The following is a 22,375-nucleotide window of genomic DNA, read 5'->3' on the forward strand; positions in this document are numbered from 1 at the left end:
ACAGCTGGCCAGAGTGAGTACAAAAAGTGTAATTACTGATCCAGAAACAAATAAAACAAGTGAATGTCTTACTTGATTGCGTCTCTTGTGTCTCGGAATTAATTGTTTTTTTCCCAAATTTATTTAAAAGAATAAGTAATAGTAAGATTTAATTCATTAGTATATTCATAGTGCAGTCACTGCAGTGTGTTTTGTATTTACTTACAATCTTCTAATTATAAAAAATTTGAATAAAGCGGGAAAATCGATTGTGATGTTCCTCGTCAGAGGCGCTGTAGTAGTACAAAAGGAGACTCATCGTGCGCGGGATAAACTGGAAACGACGTGTAACGGTTACTGTAACGGCGGGGCGAGGTCTTTGGGCATTGTCTGCTTTGTCTGGATCGATGAAAGGACGTCGACTCGACAAATTCACTAACAATAATAATAAAAAAAGGTATTGGTTAATTTTGAACATGTTTTGAGTAATAATACTGGTGGTTTACACTTTTAGGCGAGTTATTATCAAACTTTATCTCAATGAAACAGTTAGGGTTTAATCTGCGTGAAACTGAATGCCCACCTCAAGTCGCCTTATGTAAATTTCGTTTTTCTCTTCTTGACCAGACTTTTTTTTTCTTCTCTCATTTTACTAGAAAATGGACGAGAGTTTTAAAGATGGTTTGGAGGTGGCCATACTGTTGGGAATTTATTGCATCCCAACAGTGATCGACATTATTGCTATTGTTAATTCTGTGTAATTTGTAGGGACCTCAACAGAGGGCCCCAATTTTACCCTCTCTTCCCATTCAATCTATTGTTCCCTACCCTACTCAACCCTAAACCAACTATTGAAATACCAAAATGCTGTATTATACGGCAGTGTGAAATATAAGGACGAACTAGCAACAACAAAGGTGTCATCTCTTATCTCAATCTTGGAAGTTGAACGGTCGACACCGCCAACAAGAGTTCCATTTCCAACATGGTCCTTCGAACCGGAGTTTTCTCCAACCAGTGTTAAGTTAGTTTCGCTCTATCACACTCAAATCTTTCTCTCGTTATCTCCTTTTGCTTAATCATTGCCGCCATTTATCAAAGAAAATTGTGTTTAATTATGGCAGGTCAGTCATTTATTAGAATCTTTTTCTCTCTCTCTGAGTTTAACTTGTTCTCAGGGGTCTAGTAAGCAAATAGATCCCTCTAAACAGTAAATTATTTTTCTTCTCTCTCTTGAATTAAAGCTAAAATATTTCCTCAAAGTTTCTTAAAATTAAAATAGGATTCCTAAATCATTTTTGAAGGGGGATTTCTTTTTTTGTCACGTAAATTATCATCGCCTAAGTTGATTATTCTCTCTTCCCTTTCAACAAATTTTTTTTTTTGGGGGGATATTGCTTTCCAATATCTAAGATTGGGCAAACTTGGGAACTTCCCTACCTCTTTAACGTGTTCACCTCGTGTGAGCCTTAGGTTAAATTCCCTCTCTATCTCTTGATACGCCTCCCGGCATTGTAAAAACGAATCTCAGCTGATTGGGTTCACTGCCCGTTCTTTAAAAATGGGATAACGCGGGAATCTCTTTCCTTTCAAGAATTTTTTTTTGGGGGGGCTTGCTTCCCTACCTCTTAGATTGGGAAAACGCGGGAACTTCTCTAACCCTTCAATGAGTTCGCCTCGTGTGAGCCCCAGGGTGAAAAGACTTAAATAAATTATCGCTCTCTTTGCTATGGCCTTAGACCATTTCCCGAAAACAAATCTCTCTCATTTTTTGAATTAATTTGCATTGTTTGTTATTCAATCATTTGGGTAAATCTCTCTCTGTCTCAGAAGGCACAACGATCTCTCTAAATACGACAGAAAAATATTCTCTTTTTTGGGGGGCTAGGCCGGTTTCCCCTTTAAACTGGAAAAAACGCGGGAAAATTCTCTACCCTTTCAACGCGTTCGCCTCGTGTGCGCCTTAGGGTGATTAAAACTTGAATTTTTTTTCTCTCTCTCTATTTACAAAGGCCTTCCGCCATTTCGAAACAAATCTCGCGCTCTTACGCTCTTGCATTTTTTGTTTGCTTAAAGGGAAATCTTTCTCTTTTTCTGAGAAGGCACAAAGCGCCCTCTGAGCACAAAATTGGGAATTAGAAACCGCCGTCTTGCGGCAAAAACTCTTTAAATTCTCTTTCCTAAAAATTGTTATTATGCCGTTTGTGGGATTGTAAGGAGCTAGAAAATTACCCTAGCTCCAAAATCATTCAGTTTTTGCAGATATCTTCACATAAAGGAATTCAAAGAAAGTGGAAAAGACAGCAGAATTTAATTCGGCACCACGAATCTCCGAAGACCGAGCAGAACAACAAACAAAAAGGCTAATCAACTTAATCAAAACATTAATTTAAACTAATTATCTTCTTTTCGTACTCTCAGCAGCTCCTTAGGAGCCACCTCCAACTCACAATGGCTCCAAATTACGCAAGAACTTTAATTAAAAAGCATATCACCCGTATCATTAACCTCGTCGAAACGTACAAATCAACAGAAATGACGTTGGAAGCGTTTATCGAAGTCGAAAAATTAGAAAAAAAGCTAGATGGATTCTACAAAACTTATGAGATATTCTCAAAAAGGGTCCAGGCTGAAATGTACAAAGAAGGCGAAGACCAAGAAGAGATCAATGCAGACATCGACACCATGTACCAAACAATGGACGATGTTATTGTCGCCAAAATTCACATCTTAAAGAAAAAACGAAGAGAATGGTTAGACAAACTCGAAAAGGAAGCAGATGACGAAGAATGGGAGAAGGACAGAGAAAGAATGCTCCAAATTCTCCAACATCAGGCAGCAACCCAGGCAGCAAACCAGGCAGCAACCCAAGCACAACTCAATCGGGACATAATCAGTCAGGTGATCGCAGCCATCTCAACAGCCTTTTCAGTGCCCGTCGCTCCAGGAGATGTCAACTTATCACCAACAGCTTCTCAGGAGCCAGCTTCTCAAACAAATCAAGTAATAGAGTCAATTCTCAAAACCCTCTCAACATCTCAATTTGCAGCAGTATTAGTGCCAAACCCAACTCCACTAGAAGTGTCGTCGCTTACGACAACAAGCTGTAGTTTTCAAAACACCCCTTCATACCAGTCAAAAGAAAATATCCAGACGGAAGAAAAAGAGACTGGAACGGCCAGTCTCCCTCACCCACCGAAAAAAGGAGACTCACTCTCGGATTCTCCGGATGGGCCAGACGGATATCCCGACAAAAAAAGGTTTGAAAGGAACGAAATAAAAGAAAATAATTCCTTTGTTTCAAAGTTAGAAAACTCAGCAAATCTGGAAGGAGCAGAAAAAATCCCATCATCGAACGCGAAAAGTTGCTACAGCGACCAAAACGTCAAATCAGCCCAGTCAAAAGAAGTCCCGATGGAAAAGGAGCCTGGAACAGCCAGTCTCCAACAACGACCAAAAAAAGGGCTATCAATCTCAGATATTCCGGTCAAATCCAGTGGAAACAAAGACGAAAAAAGGTTTGAAGACGAGCTGAAAGCAACTAACCTCAAATTTGCAAACTTAGATGGTGTAGATGCAGTGGAGTCCAAAAATCTCTTGAGCTCCTCTAGCAACGAAAAAACTGCTTGCACACTCATTATTCAAGAAGCTCCAGCTACTCCGGCAGAAGCTCCTCGTCCTCTCATTATTCTAGAAGCTCCAGCTACTCCGGCAGAAGCTCCTGGTACTCTCAATCTTCAAAAAGCTCCAGCCAATCCGGCAGAAGCTCCTCACTCTCTTAGTCATCAAGAAACTCCTACTTATCAAGCAGAAGTTCCTGACACATTCAATTGTCTAAAAACTAAAGATTCAATTATTAGGATTCCGCCAGCCGGCTCCAAAGAAAAGGATATTCCTACCTTTCTTTTTTTCCCCTCGGGAAGGCCAGCTGCATCGCTGGAAACACTTAACTCTTTTCCGAGTCAACTTAAACAAACCAACTTCTCTTCTTCTGGAAATTTATCATCGTCGCCAGAAATCCAGGAAGCTTCGAAAGAAAATCCTCAAGAAGCCGCTGCATTTGTCAATTCAACAAACGTAGAAAGCAACCAAGAAATCATTCCGAAGTTCAGATCGCCGTGCAGTCAAGCAGCAATTCTTCCGGAATTGGCCAATCAACAAAACTCAATGAAACGGAAGCGCTTGGAGCCAGTAAAACCAGCTCCTAAACGCATCTCAAGGTTACCAAGTATAGAAGAACATCTCATCAACCAGTTGCTGTTCTCTTATTCGTTAACCCAGGTACCAAACAAAATCGTTTCACATCTACTAAAAAATATTCTTGTGTTAAAGGACATTGAAGAAGATTCCAACACACACCAATCGGTATGGGATCCTGGTGGCAAACTTCCAAAGAGTCAGCCAACTCTCAATCGGAATCAAATGGAATGGACAATTAACTGAATCCGTAGCCAGTCAACGAAACAGCTCCTCTTAATCCAGGCCATCCATCTTCAACCGCATTTTCAGATCTCCAATCCAACGGATATCAAGTCGATCAGGATGTCGAGCCAATTGAACGGGCTCTACTGGGGAGTGTGTTGGGAATTTATTGCATCCCAACAGTGATCGACATTATTGCTATTGTTAATTCTGTGTAATTTGTAGGGACCTCAACAGAGGGCCCCAATTTTACCCTCTCTTCCCATTCAATCTATTGTTCCCTACCCTACTCAACCCTAAACCAACTATTGAAATACCAAAATGCTGTATTATACGGCAGTGTGAAATATAAGGACGAACTAGCAACAACAAAGGTGTCATCTCTTATCTCAATCTTGGAAGTTGAACGGTCGACACCGCCAACAAGAGTTCCATTTCCAACACATACACTCCAAACTTGATTCACTGTCAACGGATTGTCAGTTTGCAGCGAATTTGAGACTGGATAACAACGAGTTCCCAAACAACTGTGAAAACATGCTTGTACCTGTCTCCCTTGAGGTAAGTGATTTTATTGACATTTTCAAAGGGAAATTTCAACAAAATTTTTTGTATTTAATAGAAGCTGAAAAAGCTAACTCGTGCAATTTCTAATGAAAGTAATAAACCAGACCCAACAGACAGATCCACACACTTGTTGAAGTCAAAGAAATTGTGGACAATTAGTGGACAAGAACTGTTAACAGAACATGGATTCACTGCTCTTGCTGAAAAGTATTCTGAGACTTTGCCAGCATTAACCAACAAAATGTTACGTCTAATGGGTCTGGACCCTTTTGCGTTCAAAGTGAAATCAACCCTTGTTAGTGTCATCATTTGTGGAACTGGTCACTCTCACGGGTCAGGCACTTCAAAGTGGTCCTTTGTTGAAGACAAAGGTACAATTTTAAAAACTATCCATAATTTACTGTCCAAAATAAATAATTAATTTTCTCTTTAGTTAGAGGATCATTCATGAAAATGGTATTACAAATCCCAGTTGAAGGTGGCCACGAAGGAGGTCGAAGCAAAGTGGAACTCAATGATCAAGTTCGTTTGTTCAACGTTTGCGATGGAAGTGATCGTGATTACCACCTGACTACTTTTTACTCTGATTGCCATCACACGTTCGAAGAGGTCAAGTTTGGCTACCGATTGACCATGCAATTCGAGTTGGAACTCGAAACGACCCCTCTCCTGTCCTCCCTGTCGCCGTCTGCGGATCTCCACACCTTTCAAGCCGTCAACGACGTTCAAAAGACTCTTGCCCACTGGGCCCCAACTTGGCCCCCAACGGAGAATAACCAGCCTAATATGCTGGTCCTACTCCTCGAGCATCGCTACGCCCCGTCTGAGCTCAATTTTGGCCGCCTGAAAGGTAAAGATCGCCTTCTGGCTCGGCTCCTTCTCTCCGTTGGCACGGTCGACATGTATCTGGCCCAATTACGGAAAACTGTCTTCGGACCGTATAACCAGACTCCCTCGGAAGAGGAGAGCGTGGAAACCGACGAGGAGAATTCGGTGGAAACCGACGAGGACAATTCGGAGACGGAGCGTCCCATTGCCAACTGTTTGTGCTGCGTACAAAAACGTTGCAAATGTCTACGGCCAGAAACACAAACAATCTCTGACGTTGTCTATCCCGAATTTGGAGTCTCTGTCGAGATTGCGAGCCTGACCTGTCTCAACGGTCGAATCGTCGAATGCAGACCACCCTTTTTAAAGGTCGATATTGATACGAATGTCATCCCTTTCAATCATGGTCTCTACACGCTCGAATATGATTGCCTGGAAGTGGATGGCGACAGTCTCGACCCGAGTAACTTACGCAATGTATTCCATCCTCGATCTGTGCTTGTGATTAGCCCCAAAAATTCCTTTGAGCTGATGTTCAGTTGCAATTTCACTGCTGCGCTCGACCAACTGGAGGCCAACCCGAACACCAAAGCCTTGAATCGAGTGATAACATTCTGCCAGGATTTTCCAGAGAAAGTTTGGCTGGAGGCCGTCGACCGAGAAGAGAGAACACGGCGTCTGGTGTCCATCTGCCTTCAACTCGATACCGAATACAACAATCTGAAGTTACTACATTTGCTGTCCGACAACTTCTCCGGACATCCTATCCAGTATGAAGGGTTGAGGAGCAAAGCGATTGCCATCGGAGTGGCCCGTCTGATTAAAAAGGTTGGAGTGACCGTTTCGGATTTTATGAGCCATCTCGTCTGTGAGCATCGGGCCTTGGAGCAAATTGAAAATTTCGCCCACTTGGTCATGGAACTTTATAACGTTGACTTGAAAGACGTTGCAGAAAACATCGGCAGCAAATGTGTCACTTTTCTCTACTCCAAGTCAAAACATTTGATGCCCAGCCTGTCCGTCTCCACCCTCGTCACCTGTGCCGCCATGGTCTTCCGCATGTACGAGGAGAATCCCCAGGTCAGAGGCTTGGTTACGCTGGATACATTGAATACATTCTACGAAGGCCTCGAGTTGCTTCCTCTGCCTATGCTCTTCTTCGTCATCGAGGGAATCCAGACGACTTGCCGATCCTACCTTGACAGCAGCCAAGAATGCCAGAAAATGCAACAGGGTTTGCACAGGAAGCTGCTCTCCTACTTTATCCCGAAAGCTTTGGCTGAAGAGGTCATGTTCTTTTACCTCAAACTGGACGACGCCATTTTACTCAAGAAAATTACTCAAGAACTTGTCAACCAGAGCAACTTTGACGCCATCAAAATGATTGTCGCTTCTGCCGACGTCTGGTACCAGGCCTTGACCACCACGAGCGGGAAATGGGCGCTCAACTTGCTGGTCTCTACTCGCATCAATCATCTCGAGGGGATGCGCCTGCCCGTTTTCAGCTGGATCCAGGGCACCGCCGATTTCGATGATGTCCCGCCGTTGAAGAAGTTTTTTCATTCCTCTGAGGCCAGAGCAACTTTCCCCGGATTCTTCAGCAAACAAGCGGCGGAGACTTGGTGCGAGAAATACTTTGGTCCCGATCAGCTGGACAACGGATACAGCGCCAAAACGGAAATCGAAGGAGAATATCATCATGGTATGTGTAATCAAAGATTTTTCTCCTTTTTTTTTTGATTTTATTTTTGATTTATTTTTCCATTATGTGTAATCAAAGGAATAGGCACGACATTTCAATGCGTCGTCACCAAGACTCGCGATTTGCATCGGAAACACGTCGAGGTGTTTCACGAATCGCGTACTGAATTGCTGGAGCTTCAGGATCGACGATCCCGCCTACTACCGGCCGAAGAATGCGAATCCAAAGTCATCGATGTCATCAGAACATCTCAGCAGAACGATCCAGTTTCATCTGAATCTACCTCCTGCGTCTCATCTCATCCATCTGCCAAACGAATCCGCCGTAGTGACAGCAATAAGAAATGAATTCAAATTTCATATTCTTATCTCGTCATTTTGAATCGGTAAAAACTTTTCAATATGAATTAACATTTCATGTTTGAATTTATCTTTTTTTTTCTTTCTATTCGGAAAGTTGATTGAAAAATATCTTGTTTTTCTTGTCTAATTCTTTAATTCCGTTTAGTTTTGTGTGTTAATGAGAACCCAGTTGCGATCCTTGGTTAGAACTTTTATTGTGGTGAAGAAAGTGGAATTGCAGCTGAAAGGAATAAAAACACAGTAACAAATATGTGGAGTTGAAATTGTGTGTATTTCTCGTTGGCGGGTTCTCCGCAATTGTTACAGCGTCAAGTCAATAATATTTCAAGCATTAATGATGATGATTCCCAGCATGTCCATTTCCAATTTGTGGGCCCGATCCGTGGCCCCCAATCCCGAATCCGCTTGGCCTGTGGCCGCCACCTCCGTGACTTCCGTGCTGAATACCTGTTCCCTGTCCATTTAATCCGTGTCCGCCTGACCCGTGCCCACTTGATCCGTGTCCTTGTCCACCCGACCCGTGTCCAGTTGATCCATGGGCATCAGCCCCACCAAATCCGCTTGTGCCGTGACCTCCGGTAGTGAATCCACTCATTCCGTGATCGACATGACCGTGATTGCCGTGGCCGTGATTACCGTGACCATGTCCCGTTCCAAAACCACTGCTCCCGTGTCCACCTGTTCCGTGATGTTGACCAACTCCGAATTCACCAGTCCCGTGGCCACTTTGCCCGTGGCCACCGTGAAATCCACTGTGAAATAATTCAAATGACACAAATTAAAATCAAAGAACGAGAATCAAAAATTAAAATAAAAAATGGACGGATGAGCAACAATTGATTGAAAAAAGGAAACAGCTGACCCTGTTCCATGATGATGATGTCCCCCATTCATGGGACGGTAGCCACCGGCAAATCCACCAGCAGGTCCATTATTACCAAAACCACCAACGCCATACGGAGGAGAATACCCTGGAACTGTCAATAAAATGCCACAATCCAATTATTATTCAATTAATAAGACTTATTCGGTAAGCGGAGAGACCACCTTGCTGCCCGTTGACAAGACCCTGAAGCAGAGCGTTCAGAATTTGAGGGTCTCTTTTTGGTCGAGATAATTCAGCAGCACCCACCGATGACATCGTCACCGACAACAGCACCGCACCAATCACGCTCCTCTAGAAACAAACAAAAGTAAGAACAAATGACAAAATATTTCATCACTGTAAAATTAATTATTGTCTTACCGCCAGGTGATTTGGACGAAACATTTGAATATTAGGACGAGAAAGAACTCAAACTTGACCTCTCAAACACTAGGCCTCGACTGAATTTAATTTTGAGTGGGTTCAGGTCATTTATAAGATTACCCTGAAGAAGAATCGTCTCTTTCAAAAACAAGTTTCCTTCAAATAGATAAGAATCAAACCTCCTCGACATTTCAACAACAAAAATAGGACGTGGACATAAGGAAATAGTCATTTAATTTATTTATTTTCGTTTTCTTTTATCTTTCATCGATGTCGTTGATGGATTTGAACACAGACATCATCAAATCAAATAAGGGGCCATTTAGAATAAATATAGAGGGGGAGTACTACATTACATTAGCCCATGGTGCGACGAAGGACGGCCCAAATGGAAGCCACCAGTCCGATAAGTCCAAATGACCGTTCATTAGGGCCGTCCGATGGAAGATCTGACGACTCGACAACATCAGGGACGGCAGGTTCTTGTTTCTCATCTGCAGCCGCGATCGAAAACGTCAGCAACATTGCCAATATAACCGAGCCTACCTGTCGCCCGTGAGATAGTATTATTAACAGGTAAGTTAAACAATGCAATAATAATAGTTAAAAATGCTTAAAAATCAGTTACGATCGTTACCAGGTAGCAGAAATAACGGCGAAACATGATGAGAACGGCTTGGTGTTTTTATCCAAACTCACGGCGATGAAAGCTGATGGCAGAGTGTGGGCACGGGGCCGGGCCACGTCCTGTTTTTGTGTGACGACACACTTCGTCAAACAGCAATCAAGCGTAGACATTCAAATGTAGAACAACATCGAGCAGCTGTCGAGAGAGAAAATCTGCCGACCGACCGCATTTGGTGGTGGCACAATATTGAACGCTAGTGAATGGTCTAACAGTAAATTTGTGTCAGCGTCCTAGGTAACACATATTTGGTGTTACTTCATCTAAAATTCTAATGTAATAATTGTTCGAAAACGGTTAAAAAGATGTATGATCCTGATTCACGTCACTGAACCTTATTTGATAATGATGTAGCAGACGATATTCTCACCAGATCATCGATCAAAACAAATCAACGTCAAAATTAACTTGAAATATTTTTAATCAATTTTAAAGTTTTTCTTTTCTTTGAGGTGTTGAGATAAATAGGACACGATTTATTATTTTTATGATATTTTTTTTATTACGAAATAAAAGGGATCGAATTTCGATTCATGCAACATTGTACGACAATATTAAACTTGGCGCGCAAAATTTGCATATATTTCTATTCTTGTTGTGAAACGTTTCTTATGTATCTAGATCTAGTTCACTTTTCTTCCAAGTTCGAATCAGTTAACAACGTGGTCGTTGCTCCCAGTACCACAACTTTTTACTGAAACTAGATAACAATTTTGTGTAAATGACTATTGTGGCATTCCAACATTTGGCCAGGTGCCTTTGAACAATTAAATCAAACAAAATGATGATGAGAAATGTTTATAGTTTGTTCACAGTCAAGTGTGTGCTGAATCTCTTTGATGAAAACTTGAGTAGCATGGAGAAACTTAAATTGTGTGCTGAAACTTGGGAATTGCATAAAATATCTCATTTCAGTGACTGAAACTTCAGCTGTTACTGAAAACTTGATTTGTTGCAAAATGCTGGTCGAACACATTCATAAAATTACATCACTTCCCCTAGAGGTATAGTAAAATTAACATGTATTCACTATTAGTTATCGAGTCTTTAATAATCACACTGTTTAAATCTAGACTTCAGATGAAATCCACTTCAAGATCGAAATCAACTATAGAATGTCCCAGCTGCATCCTCCCCATCATCTTCTTTCGATTAAGGTAGGAAGAATCTGAATCATACTTTTACATTCACTAGCCAGGGGTCTAAAATTTAGAATGTCAGGTTTATTTTCAACAATCAACCAAAGTTGCACACAGCTTCGACTTGTTCGATAGAAAGAGACTTTTTTTTAAATTCACAATTTTTTTGCACAACGAAAACGAACGAAAATGTGCAAAGCTGAAGAAAGATTTCCTCAGTTCAGTCAGTTGTAGTAAAAACGAGAAAATTTGATGTGAACAAGTTGAATTGTTGACCTTTTTTTTCGAATCCAAGTTTCGTTGTTTCAACCAATCTCTTTTTGACTCAAAGGCCACTAGAGTATCAGTAATTCAGTACAACGGCGATGAAGACCACATCTGCCAAAAAAAAAGCTTATTAAAGTTTTTCTCGACATTTCTATTGACGTTTTGTACCTGAGGGAAATATTTGGCGAAAGCTTTGTGCAGAATGGTGAAGGTGTTTTATCGACAACCATCACACGTCGATATAAAGTGGAATTCGCCAGCAGCAGTCAGACAGTATTTTATACTTCCCTGAATGGCCTAGCTAACGTTCTGTTCTTTCCAACATAAACTTCAGTATGGATACAAACCCAAAAAGACGACAAATTCAGAAAAACCCCCATAAGACTAGTCGTTTTTATTTAAAAAAAGAAACGGTTCTTCCTTTTCACATCTCCTCATTGTGAGGCCGAAACGAGCGAAAAACAAAATGAAGCTTTTGTGAAAGTCACCTTCGAAAGTTCATCGACTTGATTTTTCCTTATTTGTCCAACTCCCATTAAATTATACCTCTGAAAACATTACAGAAGAAGAAAGAAATTATCCGTCTGTGGTGTTTGCGAAAAAATTTTGTTTTGTTTTTCAAGGGCGGGCGTTCAAAATAATTAACAGGTCGAGTGTCTTCACGTGATTATTGGAAATGTGCGACTCTGGATGTAAACATTTTTATTGCGTATAATCCCAGCGATGGGTGAGCTTACCATATAGCCGGGCTTTGTAAATTCTGTGGCTATACTTGCCTTCGGAAATTTACATCAGCATTGCCATTATCAGTTCAAAGAACTTTGAAGTGCAATTGCGCCCGTTGGCTGGTCCGTTTCTCGTTTTCCCCTTTTGTATGTTTAACCGAGCTCACGTAGAGTATTTAAAAGAATTAAACGTGTAATACGTTTGGCAGCTCAATACTTTGTGTCGAGCAATTTGCGGTCAACTCCTTTTACCTTCCGGCGGCCATTCGCTGATAAATCAGTCAGCGACTCTGCCCATCTGAAATCATTTGGCTCCATTCAAAATTTTACGTTTCTTCTAGAGTCCTGTGTGCACTTGTATATAGGGGAGATGAAATATGGCGTGAATGTCACGCACTGCGGTTCGTTCACCAACAAGTCAAAAAGCTCATCAACATGATTATAGTAGAGGGTTTCCCCTCGTTTCCTATGGCCATTTTGGGTATGTGGCATAACAGTTTGGGACTGTACAGGGCCAGGGTCTCTCATCCTGGCGTAACGAACCGACATGTGCGAACGCCGTCTACTTATATTTATTACGCAGCACGATGGAAATCGAAAATGATGGTAATCGCTGTATGGGCAGCGCAAACCGTGTGTTCAATTATACCTCCTGGGAAAAACTGCTGGCCAAGCGAACTCGAGCGATGAAAAGAATTTTAAAATGAACAATTTTTTCGATGGAGGGGGAGAGTCTTTTTAACCGCGACCTTGGTGCTCGACCGCAAAAGATAGTTGTGCGTCTAACTAGTATCTATAAGTACCGTCATCTGCGTTATTACATCACTGCTGCGCATCCGGATGGATGGAAAAAAAACACGACTGCAATGACCGAATGCCCTTCGGCTTAGCTTGTCCTACCATTTTTGTGTCGTGTATACAAGAGATTTGAATGCGTTTACAAATGTATTTCCACTTGAAATGATTGCAATTTTTAAACCAGACACACAAAACAGCAAATCCCTCCCAAAAGTAAAAAGCAAACCCCAAATCCTTGCAGCAAAATAAGTTATTCAAAAAACCAGAAAACAAAAATTTTTAGACCAAACAGTTCTGCGGGACGAATGGCGGGGGGATTCAATAAAAGTACGGGTTGACAAAATCGGGATGGTAGGGTCGGAAATGGAATGGCGGTCTTCGTTGCTGGATGTCGGCCGGATGGTATCGATACTGGCCGTATTTCATGGCGGGTGGCTGGTAAAATTGTTGCGGGTAATGGGCAGCAGCGTAAGGATCATGATGGAATTGCGGGTTGATCTTTTTGACGAAATTGGGCTGGGCCAAGACGATCTCGCCGTCGTTGGCCGATCCACCAGCACCGGCCATCATCTCGGCCAGTTGTTCACGACTGACTAGAATCGCGTACGGCCGCTGCTGGGGTGCTGATGGCGATTGGTACAATTGAGGAACGTTAAAGCCCCAATGTTTGCCGTAGCCGGGACCCAATGGCCGGTTGGGACGGTTGCCATATTGTCCTAAATCATTTAAAATTCAATTTAAGCTTCTTCTTCTTTTTATTTCCGAATGATTTTTTATTACCTCCGGGATAACCACCTCCGGGGTAACCACCACCGGGATAACCACCACCGGGATAACCACCTCCTGGTTGAGGGTATCCAGCTCCGGGGTAAGCGCCAGGATATCCACCTTGTTGAGGGTAGCCTCCGCCTGGATAGCCTCCGCCTGGATAGCCTCCGCCCGGATAACCAGCGCCGGGGTAGCCTCCCTGTTGAGGGTAGCCTCCTGGATAGCCACCTGGGTAACCACCTTGTTGAGGGTAACCACCTTGAGGATAACCGCCTTGAGCTGATGAATAACAAAAAAGAATGAAAATTATAATTCGCCAATTGTGTTAGATATAAACAATCGTCCAAGTTTATACCAGGGTAGCCTCCAATAGCTCCGCCAATCAAAGTTCCCAAGATTCCGCCCAGTTGACTTCCGGCTTGCTTGTCATCGGCATTCTCGGTCGGTCGTTTCTCTTGTTGCTTTGATTCTTCGACCTTGTTCTCCTCTACGACTTTCTTGTCCTGTTCCAGCTGTTGCTGTTTGATCAAGAGATCGGCGACTTGAGTCTTGATTCCTTCCGGCAGATTATCCATGTCGACAAATTGATTTCCCTGTCCGTCGTCGACGGCCATGCGAGTCAATTCCTGGGCCAGTCGAGCGTCAGACGAAACAATTTCTTCTCCGTTGGTTTGAAATGACGAATGCTGCCCGTCTTGGTGCTTTTTGATGGCCTGGATGACTTTTTGCTCTTGGATGAGCATCGCTTCCAATTCCGTTTTTTGTTCCGCCGTCAGCTGGACCTGATGTTTGGATGGATCGTTGGCTGCCTCCAGCGGATGCTCTTTCTGCAACTTGTTGCGGGCCTCCACTTGTTCTTCGTATTCTTTGTGAAGAGCGATGACCACTTGCTGTTTGATTTCACGCGGGAGTGCTTCAAACGGGATCTGCTCAGAGTTCTCACCGACGATAATGGGAGCCGGAAGGACAATTTTGTTCTTATCGAATTCTTCCAATTGTTGTCTCACCTTAGTACGGGCTTGGACTTGTTCGTACTCGTTGTGAAGGGCTTCCACCACTTGTTGTTTAATTTCACGCGGGAGGGCTTCGAATGGGATCTGCTCAGAGTTTTCACCAATAATGACGGGTGCGGGCAGGACGATTTTATTTTTGTCAAATTCCTCAAGTTGTTGTCTCACCTTGGTCCGAGCTTGAACTTGCTCGTATTCGTTATGGAGGGCTTCAACCACTTGCTGTTTAATTTCACGCGGGAGCGTTTCAAATGGAATTTGCTCAGAGTTCTCGCCGACGATGACAGGTGCGGGCAGGACGATTTTATTTTTGTCAAATTCTTCCAGTTGTTGCCTGACTTTGGTCCGGGCCTCCACTTGCTCTTCGTATTCTTTATGAAGGGCTTCCACCACTTGTTGTTTGATTTCCCGCGGGAGCGTTTCGAACGGGATCTGCTCGGAATTTTCACCTACGATGACGGGGGCCGGAAGGACGATCTTGTCTTTGTGGTTGTCGAATTCTTCGATTTGTTGCCTGATTTTAGTACGAGCCTGAACTTGCTCGTACTCGTTGTGCAGAGCCTCGACCACTTGTTGCTTAATTTCCCGCGGGAGAGTTTCGAACGGGATCTGCTCGGAATTTTCGCCAACAATGACCGGAGCCGGAAGGACGATCTTGTTCTTATCGAATTCTTCCAACTGTTGCCTCACCTTGGTCCGGGCTTGGACTTGCTCGTATTCGTCGTGAAGGGCTTCGACCACTTGTTGCTTAATTTCACGCGGGAGCGTTTCAAATGGGATCACCTCCGAGTTGTCGCCAACGATGACGGGTGCGGGCAGGACGATTTTATTTTTATCGAATTCTTCCAATTGCTTTTGGACCTTGTTGCGGGCCTCCACTTGTTCGTGTTCCTTGTGAAGGGCCTCAACGACTTGCTGTTGAATTTCCCGGGGCAAAGTGTCGAACTGGATCACCTCTGAATTCTCGCCGACGATGACGGGAGTCGGAAGGACGATGGGCGCATCCGCCATGACATCAGAATCGACTGGGGCAGCCTCACATCCGACCGCAATCAACTAGACAAAAAAATTCAAATAAAATTCGGTCAAACGTGAAGACAATTGACAATGAATTTCCAATAAAAATTGTACCGTGAGGAAGAGGACGGCAACTTTCAAGTTGCTGATTGCCATGGCCGCTACGTGTGTGTGTTTCTATTATTAGAATAGAACTGTATAGAACTATAGCTGATTCCTCGACAAGTCTCCGCAAACGTATGGCCACTCTGCTCGCCAAATTGTCCCTTATATAGTAAGCAGTGCACAGCGGCAACAGCAGAGTGGGCACACGCACACGTCGATTAGTGTGTATATATATCCCCCTTCATTTTTCACGGCCAGTACCGCCGAGAATATACAAGACGGAGGAAAAAGGGGGGAGGAAGAATGGGTGGGAATGTATATAAGGAGGAGTGCAGCGCAAAACTATAAAGAATAACAAGCACAGCTGTTGAACAACAACCCAATATAGGTGTAATGGTAATAGCGCCAGAGCCAAAGGGGGGAGTCTTATATTATATCTGCTGGATATCTCTCTACCAGCAACTGCTGGTGAAAGGAGTTTTGAAAAGATTTATTTAACTTATTCCAGTTATAGTACAACAGCGGTCCGAAAATGTTTCCTAGGCCCCTCTCTCATCTCTCGTAACTGTAGAGTGTTTTTCTTCGTGACTGCCAGGAATTTAACCAACCAAATCTAGCGGCCAATGACCTCTTCTTTCCAGGCTGAATGGACTGATTCTTATTTTATCCCATAAAGTCCCTGGCGTCCGTTAATTCTTTAATTTATTCACCAACTTGTTTCTCTCGACTCAGACCAATAACGATCAAAGAATGTCGATAAAATGTAAAAATTGTTTCTCCCCACTCGACTATAAAAAAACCTTCTTTTTCACCTTGAACTCGGTGATGAGATCCCGCACCCAGCACCGAATAGTTTCAACACTTTGTTCTTCGGTCGAATATAATCAGGTAATAAACCAAGACAACTGCTGGTTTAATATCGGCGACTGATTATTTCGACCGAGCTCACGACTGATCTTCCCTTTTGTGTGTGTGTGGTGAAGCACGAAATTATTTTTCACGGCCACGCATTTTGTTTTTAATTAGAGTCGAAAAAATGAAATTCGTAGACCAAGGTCTTCACAGTTAGAGATATAGTATAAACATGTGTGTATTCTTCAGTGGAAAATACAGGACCCCAATTATATTGCATTCAATATAATAACCAAACGAATCATTATTATCAATCAATGAGCATATAGTTTCAATAAAAACCTACTCCCCCGTCTCCCAGATTTCCAAAGTCTTTGGCCATTTTTGATGTTAAAAACGATAACGGTCGAGTGCGGAAGCGGCGGATGGTTTGGGGTAGTAGCCGAAGGGTCTTGGCTGTTGTTGTCTGATTGCTGTTTGCGGTTGGAATCGTCCAGCTGGGCCGAATTTCTCGCTAGTGATGGGTTGATATTGCTGAGACTGGAGGAACTGCTGGTAATAGGCGGCCAAAGGATTAGCGGATTGGTAAAACTGTTGAGGTTTAGGTTGTCGTCTGTTGTAACTGCTGGGCTGGCCGAAATGATAGCCGGGCATAGGTCCAGCAGCAGCAGCATTCAGGGATAAGGGATAAACGAACTCGGCCAGGGTAGGATCAGCGGCCAACAAAGTGGCCAATTGTTCGCGACTGACGATGACACCATGGGGTCGTTGGGGACGGCTGCCATAGGACGACTGTCCCAATGTTGCTGGATAGGCCGAGTAACCGTAACCATGGTGATGATGGTGGTGATGTCCTCCGCCGGGATAACCTCCGTATTGCTGTCCGTATTGAGGATATCCGCCATACTGGGGCCGGTAGCCACCGTGGTAGTTGCCTATAATCACGAAAAGAAACAAATGAATGATTCAACAAATTCAATTTGGGAGATGAGAAATTATTTGGTTTACCGCCGTATCCGCCGTAATGACCTCCAGGGTAGCCGTAAGCTATAGAAATATTCAAAGAGAAAATCGTGTTAGTCTAATGAGATAATCGGAAATGTGGCTACAAAATTATTTCAATTGTATACCGGGATAGCCTCCGACAGCTCCGCCAATCAAACTACCTAAAAGTCCTCCCACTTGGCTGCCGTGCTGTTTAATGAGCGTAGGTGTGACCGGAACGGATGGCTTGTTGTTTTCTTCCGCTTCCACTTTGATCTGCTCCTTGACGAGATCGTCCAATTGCATTTGTTCCTCATCCTGTTGTTGTCTCATCAAATAGCTGGAAACGGGTTCGCGGAGCTCGGCGGGCAGTTCGGCCAAGTCGAGGTACTGGTTGCCATCTTCATCTTCGACGGCCATGCGGGTCAATAACTCTGCGATTCCGGAAGCCAATTCCGGATCGAACGTTTCGTCTTCCGATGTTAGTTGTGGCTCATCTTCTAGGACGTCTTGTTTGAATTCCGGTTGGATCTGTTGCGCTTTCTTTTCAGACTGTTGTTTCCTCTCCTGGGACAATCGGTACTGGGTGTTCAACAGCTTCATGACCTCATCACGGGCGTCGGCCGGCAATTGCTCGGCGTTGACGACAAAAGGTCCCTCACCTTTGATGCTCTTTCCCGACTCGAGTTGGGCCTTGTATTCATCGCCGTCGACATTTGATTTCTCTTGGGCGACGGTATCCTCTTTCTTCTCGGTCACGACACTGTCGGACGAACGGGGTTTACTTCCCATACTGGCCGCATATTGCGTCACCAATAGCAACAACTAATTTTTTCCAAAAATCAAAATTTGGTTTTTAAAATAAAAATTAAAGTTTGAACAAAATTTGATAAGAAAATACCGTGCAGATGAAAAACGCCTTTGTCATCTTGAAATGTTGACCTTATCTGTAGAGGAGGACACTGTGGGTTGATTCCTCGACTAGTTTCGGCAAACGTGTGACGACTCTCCTCACATATTGTCTCCCTTTTATATACACATAGCTATAGCCCTTTTTTTCTATCTCTCCCGAACGAAAAAAGAAGAAACGACGACGGGAGGAAGACGAATGGCTGGGGGTGGGAGGGGCACATCACAACCTGATGAGCCATCGAAGCTGCTGCTGCTGCACTGAGAGAACAATCTCGACTCTTTTTCTCCATGTAAAGGAATGAAGAAGAAGAAGTTTGACTAGTAGTAACGAAATTCTGTACACAGCACACACAGCTCCGATGCAATTATTTTTATAAACCCGTTGTGTTATAGATGCACAGACGAGTTTATTATTGTAATCGAAACTGGTTTCACATCACGAACTGTTATCGAGCCTCCAGCTATGCCAGAGAGACACGTTGTTTCTTCTATTTGACTGGACATTTTTTTGTTTCTATTAAATTGAAATTGTTTAGATAACAACCAACTCGGACCAGATGTGGTGATGAACTTTTGTGCCCATTGCGGGATGTGTCAAAAATCCATCAAAGCAATTTATCTAATGCTGGATACAAACAGAAACAGTTGCGAAATAGCGGTGAATATTAATTTGGTTTTTCACAATAAAACGGTGTTGCTGTTTTCTGCGGGAAACGCCCAGCTAGTAATTTTGAATAAAATAGCGCCAAACAGTGGAACTAGTTCACTGTGTGAAATGTCGAATTTCCATCCTTTTATCTTGCGTGTGATTTCAATAAAATTACAGAGATTAATAATGAGAAACTAGCCTGAGAGTTCAAATCTATGTACAGTGAAGGTCCCTTGTTCTGTTTGTTGTTGGTTTTTTGAACGCTCCCCATCAACGGCCATCGACCTGTGGCCGCGTATAGTGACGCTCAGCATAAAGAAAAAGTCCATTCGTCCGCATCCGAATAAAGTCTTGTGTCTTTTTCTTTTCTTTTAAAAAATGCTCGGGCCGCTCGCTACACGCGTCAAATGCTAAGCAGCCAAAGAGCCGTGACCGGTTGGCATTGCGCAAGTGCCGAGTCACGCGCATCCCCCTAAAGCCCCAAACGACATCACCACCGCCCCATCGCCATTAAAAAAGAAATTGAAAATGTTTCATCGGCCCAACAATCGACTTTCTTGTTTAATTTTTCTTCTATCTCGAATAATAAATGCGCCAAATAAAATTGCTGCCATTGGCCGAGTATATTTCCAGAAGGGGTTATCATTATTATTACAACCATCATAATAACAGTAGAAAGAAGAAATGCAATTGTTTTCAATTAAATTGAATGGTATCAACAGCGCCATCGGCTGTTGATGATGAAGCAACTGCCGGAATAGTTTCAGCCGCTGCCGTCTTGTCGTCTTTGTTTCCTTCACGATAGCCAAGGCCATGATGCCCATAAAATCCCCCACCACCACCACTGTTGCTGCTGCTGCTGTACGTTTGCTGGTACGTACTGCTGTAATGGTTGGTGTTGTAGCCGTAGTTGTGGCCGCCGTAACCGTAACTCGTCGCTGGATAATAATAAGCAGCGGCCACTGGCTGAGACTGGACGTAGTACTGCTTTTGCGGGTAGTAATTATTATAAGCTCCTCCGCCGTAGTAGTTGTTGCCATAGTAACTGGGGTAGTAAGCAGAGGAAGCGTGGGCATAGCCGTAGCCGTAGCTGTAGGGACGCTTCCAGTGATGGCGAAGGTCGACCGTTTCACCTTCACCAGTTGAGGTGCTGGCCGGTGCATCGCTGCTGGGAGAAGAGTCGCCGAACGAAATGGAAGGTTCTTCTTGAGTCATGACGACGGCAGCCATGAACGAAACGACGGCTATCAACTGCGGGCGACAACATGAATTATTCAATTTTATTCAGATAGGAAACGACGACACAAAAGAGATATGAGAGAGATTAGATGAGAGAAACTTACCGGCAGTAAGGAATTCATTTTGGCTGCGAGTGAAATACCAAACGAACTGGACGGTGCCAAACAGCAGACTGACTCTGGTAGTGTCCCAACTGCCGTCCATTTATGCCTCCACATTTTTTGGTTGTTATGGAAATCGTAAAATAAAAAATAAAACTAAAGGCGGAAGTAAAATAATAATAATATAAAGAAAACCCCCCCAAAAAATTCCCCCTGCTATTAAGTGGTTGCTTAAAGGCGAATTTGGTTATTTCCAGGGCGTCAATCCTTGGTGAAATGCGATGTGATGAGCAACGTCTCATGACGACGACCTTGATAACTCAATCCGCAATTTTTTTAAAATAAAGATCGTGCCATTGAATATATGACGTCATCACTCTTTCAGTCCATCACGTTTGGTGGTGGACCAATGATCGATCCACCGAATTTTGACAGAATTCATACTCTCTTTTATTTCTCACCTTCCATTCAGCAGGTTGGAAAGTAAAGAAATTTCAAGATCAACAGACGCCGAGGGCTTTGTTATTTCCCCAACTAAAATTTTCTTTTTATTTTGGGTGATGTCGTATAGCCTTGAGAAGAAACGTCCATTATCCGAACCTACTTACACCTTTTTCCGTGGCATCAGTACTATAAATTCCGGGCGTACATTTACTTTTTTTTTTCTTTATGAAAATAAAAAGAGGGATTCTTACTCTTTTATTTATACCCTTCGGGCTTTTCAAATGGCAGTCATCCTCTGCCCGTGCAAAGACACCAACAGACAAATACCCCCCACAGAAGAAGATAAACAATCGGGAAAGGAGAAAGTATTTGTTTAAATAAGCCTTGCCAGTTGAAACTGAAAGTCAAGTTTAGAATATACAAGAAATTCAGGGACGACCGTATAATTATATTACCGAGTTATTGCAACTAAAATGTGATTATACCATCATGGCCGATGGTGGAAAACATCAAACGACTTGATTTACGAGACATTTCTACTCGATTTATAGCCACTTCCCGCTTAGTTGTTGGGCCATTTTCTCACGATATTTAATCGCGCTTTGTTAACTTAACGACGTGAAAATCTTTGTTTTGCCAAAATAAAATTGACGCTAAATGATTTATTAGCCTCAATTTCATTTGATTTGTATATGAATCAAATTGTGTGTTAATGTTTTGACGACTCGCGTGTGCTGACCGTGACGGTGCACGGGATTCCCGTTAGATTTTCTCCCCCAATGCAGGTCAATTTACCGATTAATCTGTGCATACTAATGGCAGTCACGTTGGCCAATGATGTTGATGACACAAGGAGAGTTTAAAGACCCCGCCCATCTCCAATCCGTTGACATTGGTTCGACTTTGATATTTTTAGCGGATGCCATTCCGCGAGTTGTACTGTCGGAATTCCTTCCATTTCTATCACTACTAATGCGGATGGGATTTTTTTTTTCTGTTTGTTCCGCCAGCGTGACTCGGGAGTTAATAGAAACTCTTGTGAGGCATCAAAAGCGTGCAATAAAAATCTTTCACGCGTTGTTTGCACAGGGAAAAACAAACGATACGTGGGAAATACGAAAACAATCATGACAGCGCCAACAATTATCACAATTGAAACGGACAAACATTTGCGGTGAACATTATCGGCCTTGGACTTTGAAACGAAATGACTTTGACTCGACTTTGAGACTCGCTGGATGTTCCTCTGGCCGGAACGTGAATTGTCAGCCGATCTATCGAAATGTATTATCAATCCATCATCGAGAGCGTAGTGTATAATTCTCTCTGCTCTTCTTGTTTTTTTTTAAGAAATGAATCAATGATGTCGTTACGGAGAACGTTCACCCGGATAGAGGAATGCCGAATCAGCAAGTAGAATGCGCATTGAACTTGTAATGCGCATTTTCGTCTGCCAACGTTGAAATTCCACGGCTGACTCGAGTCTTATCACGACAGTTGAATTTCTAATGCAACATAGTACCCACTAGATCAGAGATCCTATAACAATTGCAAATCACTATCACAATCTG

General features: G+C 43.1%; 5 protein-coding genes and 2 long non-coding RNA genes across 10 annotated transcripts; 2 read left to right on the forward strand and 5 right to left on the reverse strand.

Moving 5' to 3' along the window:
* Positions 1-311: 311 nt before the first annotated feature.
* LOC124207127 lies at positions 312-8,110 on the forward strand. Its single transcript, XM_046604428.1, has 6 exons — positions 312-436; positions 636-674; positions 4,846-4,962; positions 5,024-5,339; positions 5,402-7,498; positions 7,577-8,110. The coding sequence occupies exons 2-6, from the start codon at positions 639-641 to the stop codon at positions 7,843-7,845; spliced, it is 2,835 nt and encodes a 944-aa protein (XP_046460384.1). The 5' UTR covers positions 312-436; positions 636-638; the 3' UTR covers positions 7,846-8,110.
* A 2-nt stretch (positions 8,111-8,112) lies between these two features.
* LOC124207142 (cold and drought-regulated protein CORA-like) lies at positions 8,113-10,095 on the reverse strand. The gene is made up of 5 exons (XM_046604453.1): positions 9,747-10,095; positions 9,107-9,655; positions 8,908-9,037; positions 8,723-8,837; positions 8,113-8,612 (listed from the first exon to the last, which is right to left on the reverse strand). Exons 2-5 carry the CDS (start codon positions 9,128-9,130, stop codon positions 8,192-8,194), a joined length of 690 nt encoding a protein of 229 aa, XP_046460409.1. The 5' UTR covers positions 9,131-9,655; positions 9,747-10,095; the 3' UTR covers positions 8,113-8,191.
* Positions 10,096-10,420: 325 nt separating this feature from the next.
* LOC124207170 lies at positions 10,421-22,346 on the forward strand. The gene is made up of 3 exons (XR_006879811.1): positions 10,421-10,798; positions 10,868-10,951; positions 21,894-22,346. It is a non-coding gene; the product is annotated as an uncharacterized LOC124207170 (long non-coding RNA).
* LOC124207172 lies at positions 11,257-11,519 on the reverse strand. The gene is made up of 2 exons (XR_006879812.1): positions 11,369-11,519; positions 11,257-11,311 (listed from the first exon to the last, which is right to left on the reverse strand). It is a non-coding gene; the product is annotated as an uncharacterized LOC124207172 (long non-coding RNA).
* On the reverse strand, positions 12,852-15,912 carry LOC124207130 (keratin, type I cytoskeletal 9-like). Of its 4 annotated transcripts, XM_046604434.1 has the most exons (5): positions 15,633-15,776; positions 15,084-15,557; positions 13,847-14,732; positions 13,504-13,770; positions 12,852-13,439 (listed from the first exon to the last, which is right to left on the reverse strand). In XM_046604434.1, exons 1-5 carry the CDS (start codon positions 15,672-15,674, stop codon positions 13,042-13,044), a joined length of 2,067 nt encoding a protein of 688 aa, XP_046460390.1. In that variant the 5' UTR covers positions 15,675-15,776; the 3' UTR covers positions 12,852-13,041. The 4 variants fall into 4 exon arrangements, with proteins under 4 accessions (XP_046460390.1, XP_046460386.1, XP_046460389.1 ...); XM_046604430.1 differs by having other exon boundaries at positions 13,847-15,557; positions 15,633-15,912; XM_046604433.1 differs by having other exon boundaries at positions 13,534-13,770; positions 13,847-15,557.
* LOC124207135 (keratin, type I cytoskeletal 10-like) lies at positions 16,696-18,499 on the reverse strand. The gene is made up of 4 exons (XM_046604442.1): positions 18,361-18,499; positions 17,606-18,284; positions 17,484-17,522; positions 16,696-17,410 (listed from the first exon to the last, which is right to left on the reverse strand). Exons 1-4 carry the CDS (start codon positions 18,385-18,387, stop codon positions 16,866-16,868), a joined length of 1,290 nt encoding a protein of 429 aa, XP_046460398.1. The 5' UTR covers positions 18,388-18,499; the 3' UTR covers positions 16,696-16,865.
* On the reverse strand, positions 19,620-20,492 carry LOC124207143. Its single transcript, XM_046604454.1, has 2 exons — positions 20,364-20,492; positions 19,620-20,271 (listed from the first exon to the last, which is right to left on the reverse strand). The coding sequence occupies exons 1-2, from the start codon at positions 20,475-20,477 to the stop codon at positions 19,717-19,719; spliced, it is 669 nt and encodes a 222-aa protein (XP_046460410.1). The 5' UTR covers positions 20,478-20,492; the 3' UTR covers positions 19,620-19,716.
* Positions 22,347-22,375: the final 29 nt, after the last annotated feature.

The sequence above is a fragment of the Daphnia pulex genome, chromosome 11, assembly GCF_021134715.1.
Source record: "Daphnia pulex isolate KAP4 chromosome 11, ASM2113471v1".
Taxonomy (NCBI): Eukaryota; Metazoa; Arthropoda; class Branchiopoda; order Diplostraca; family Daphniidae; genus Daphnia; species Daphnia pulex.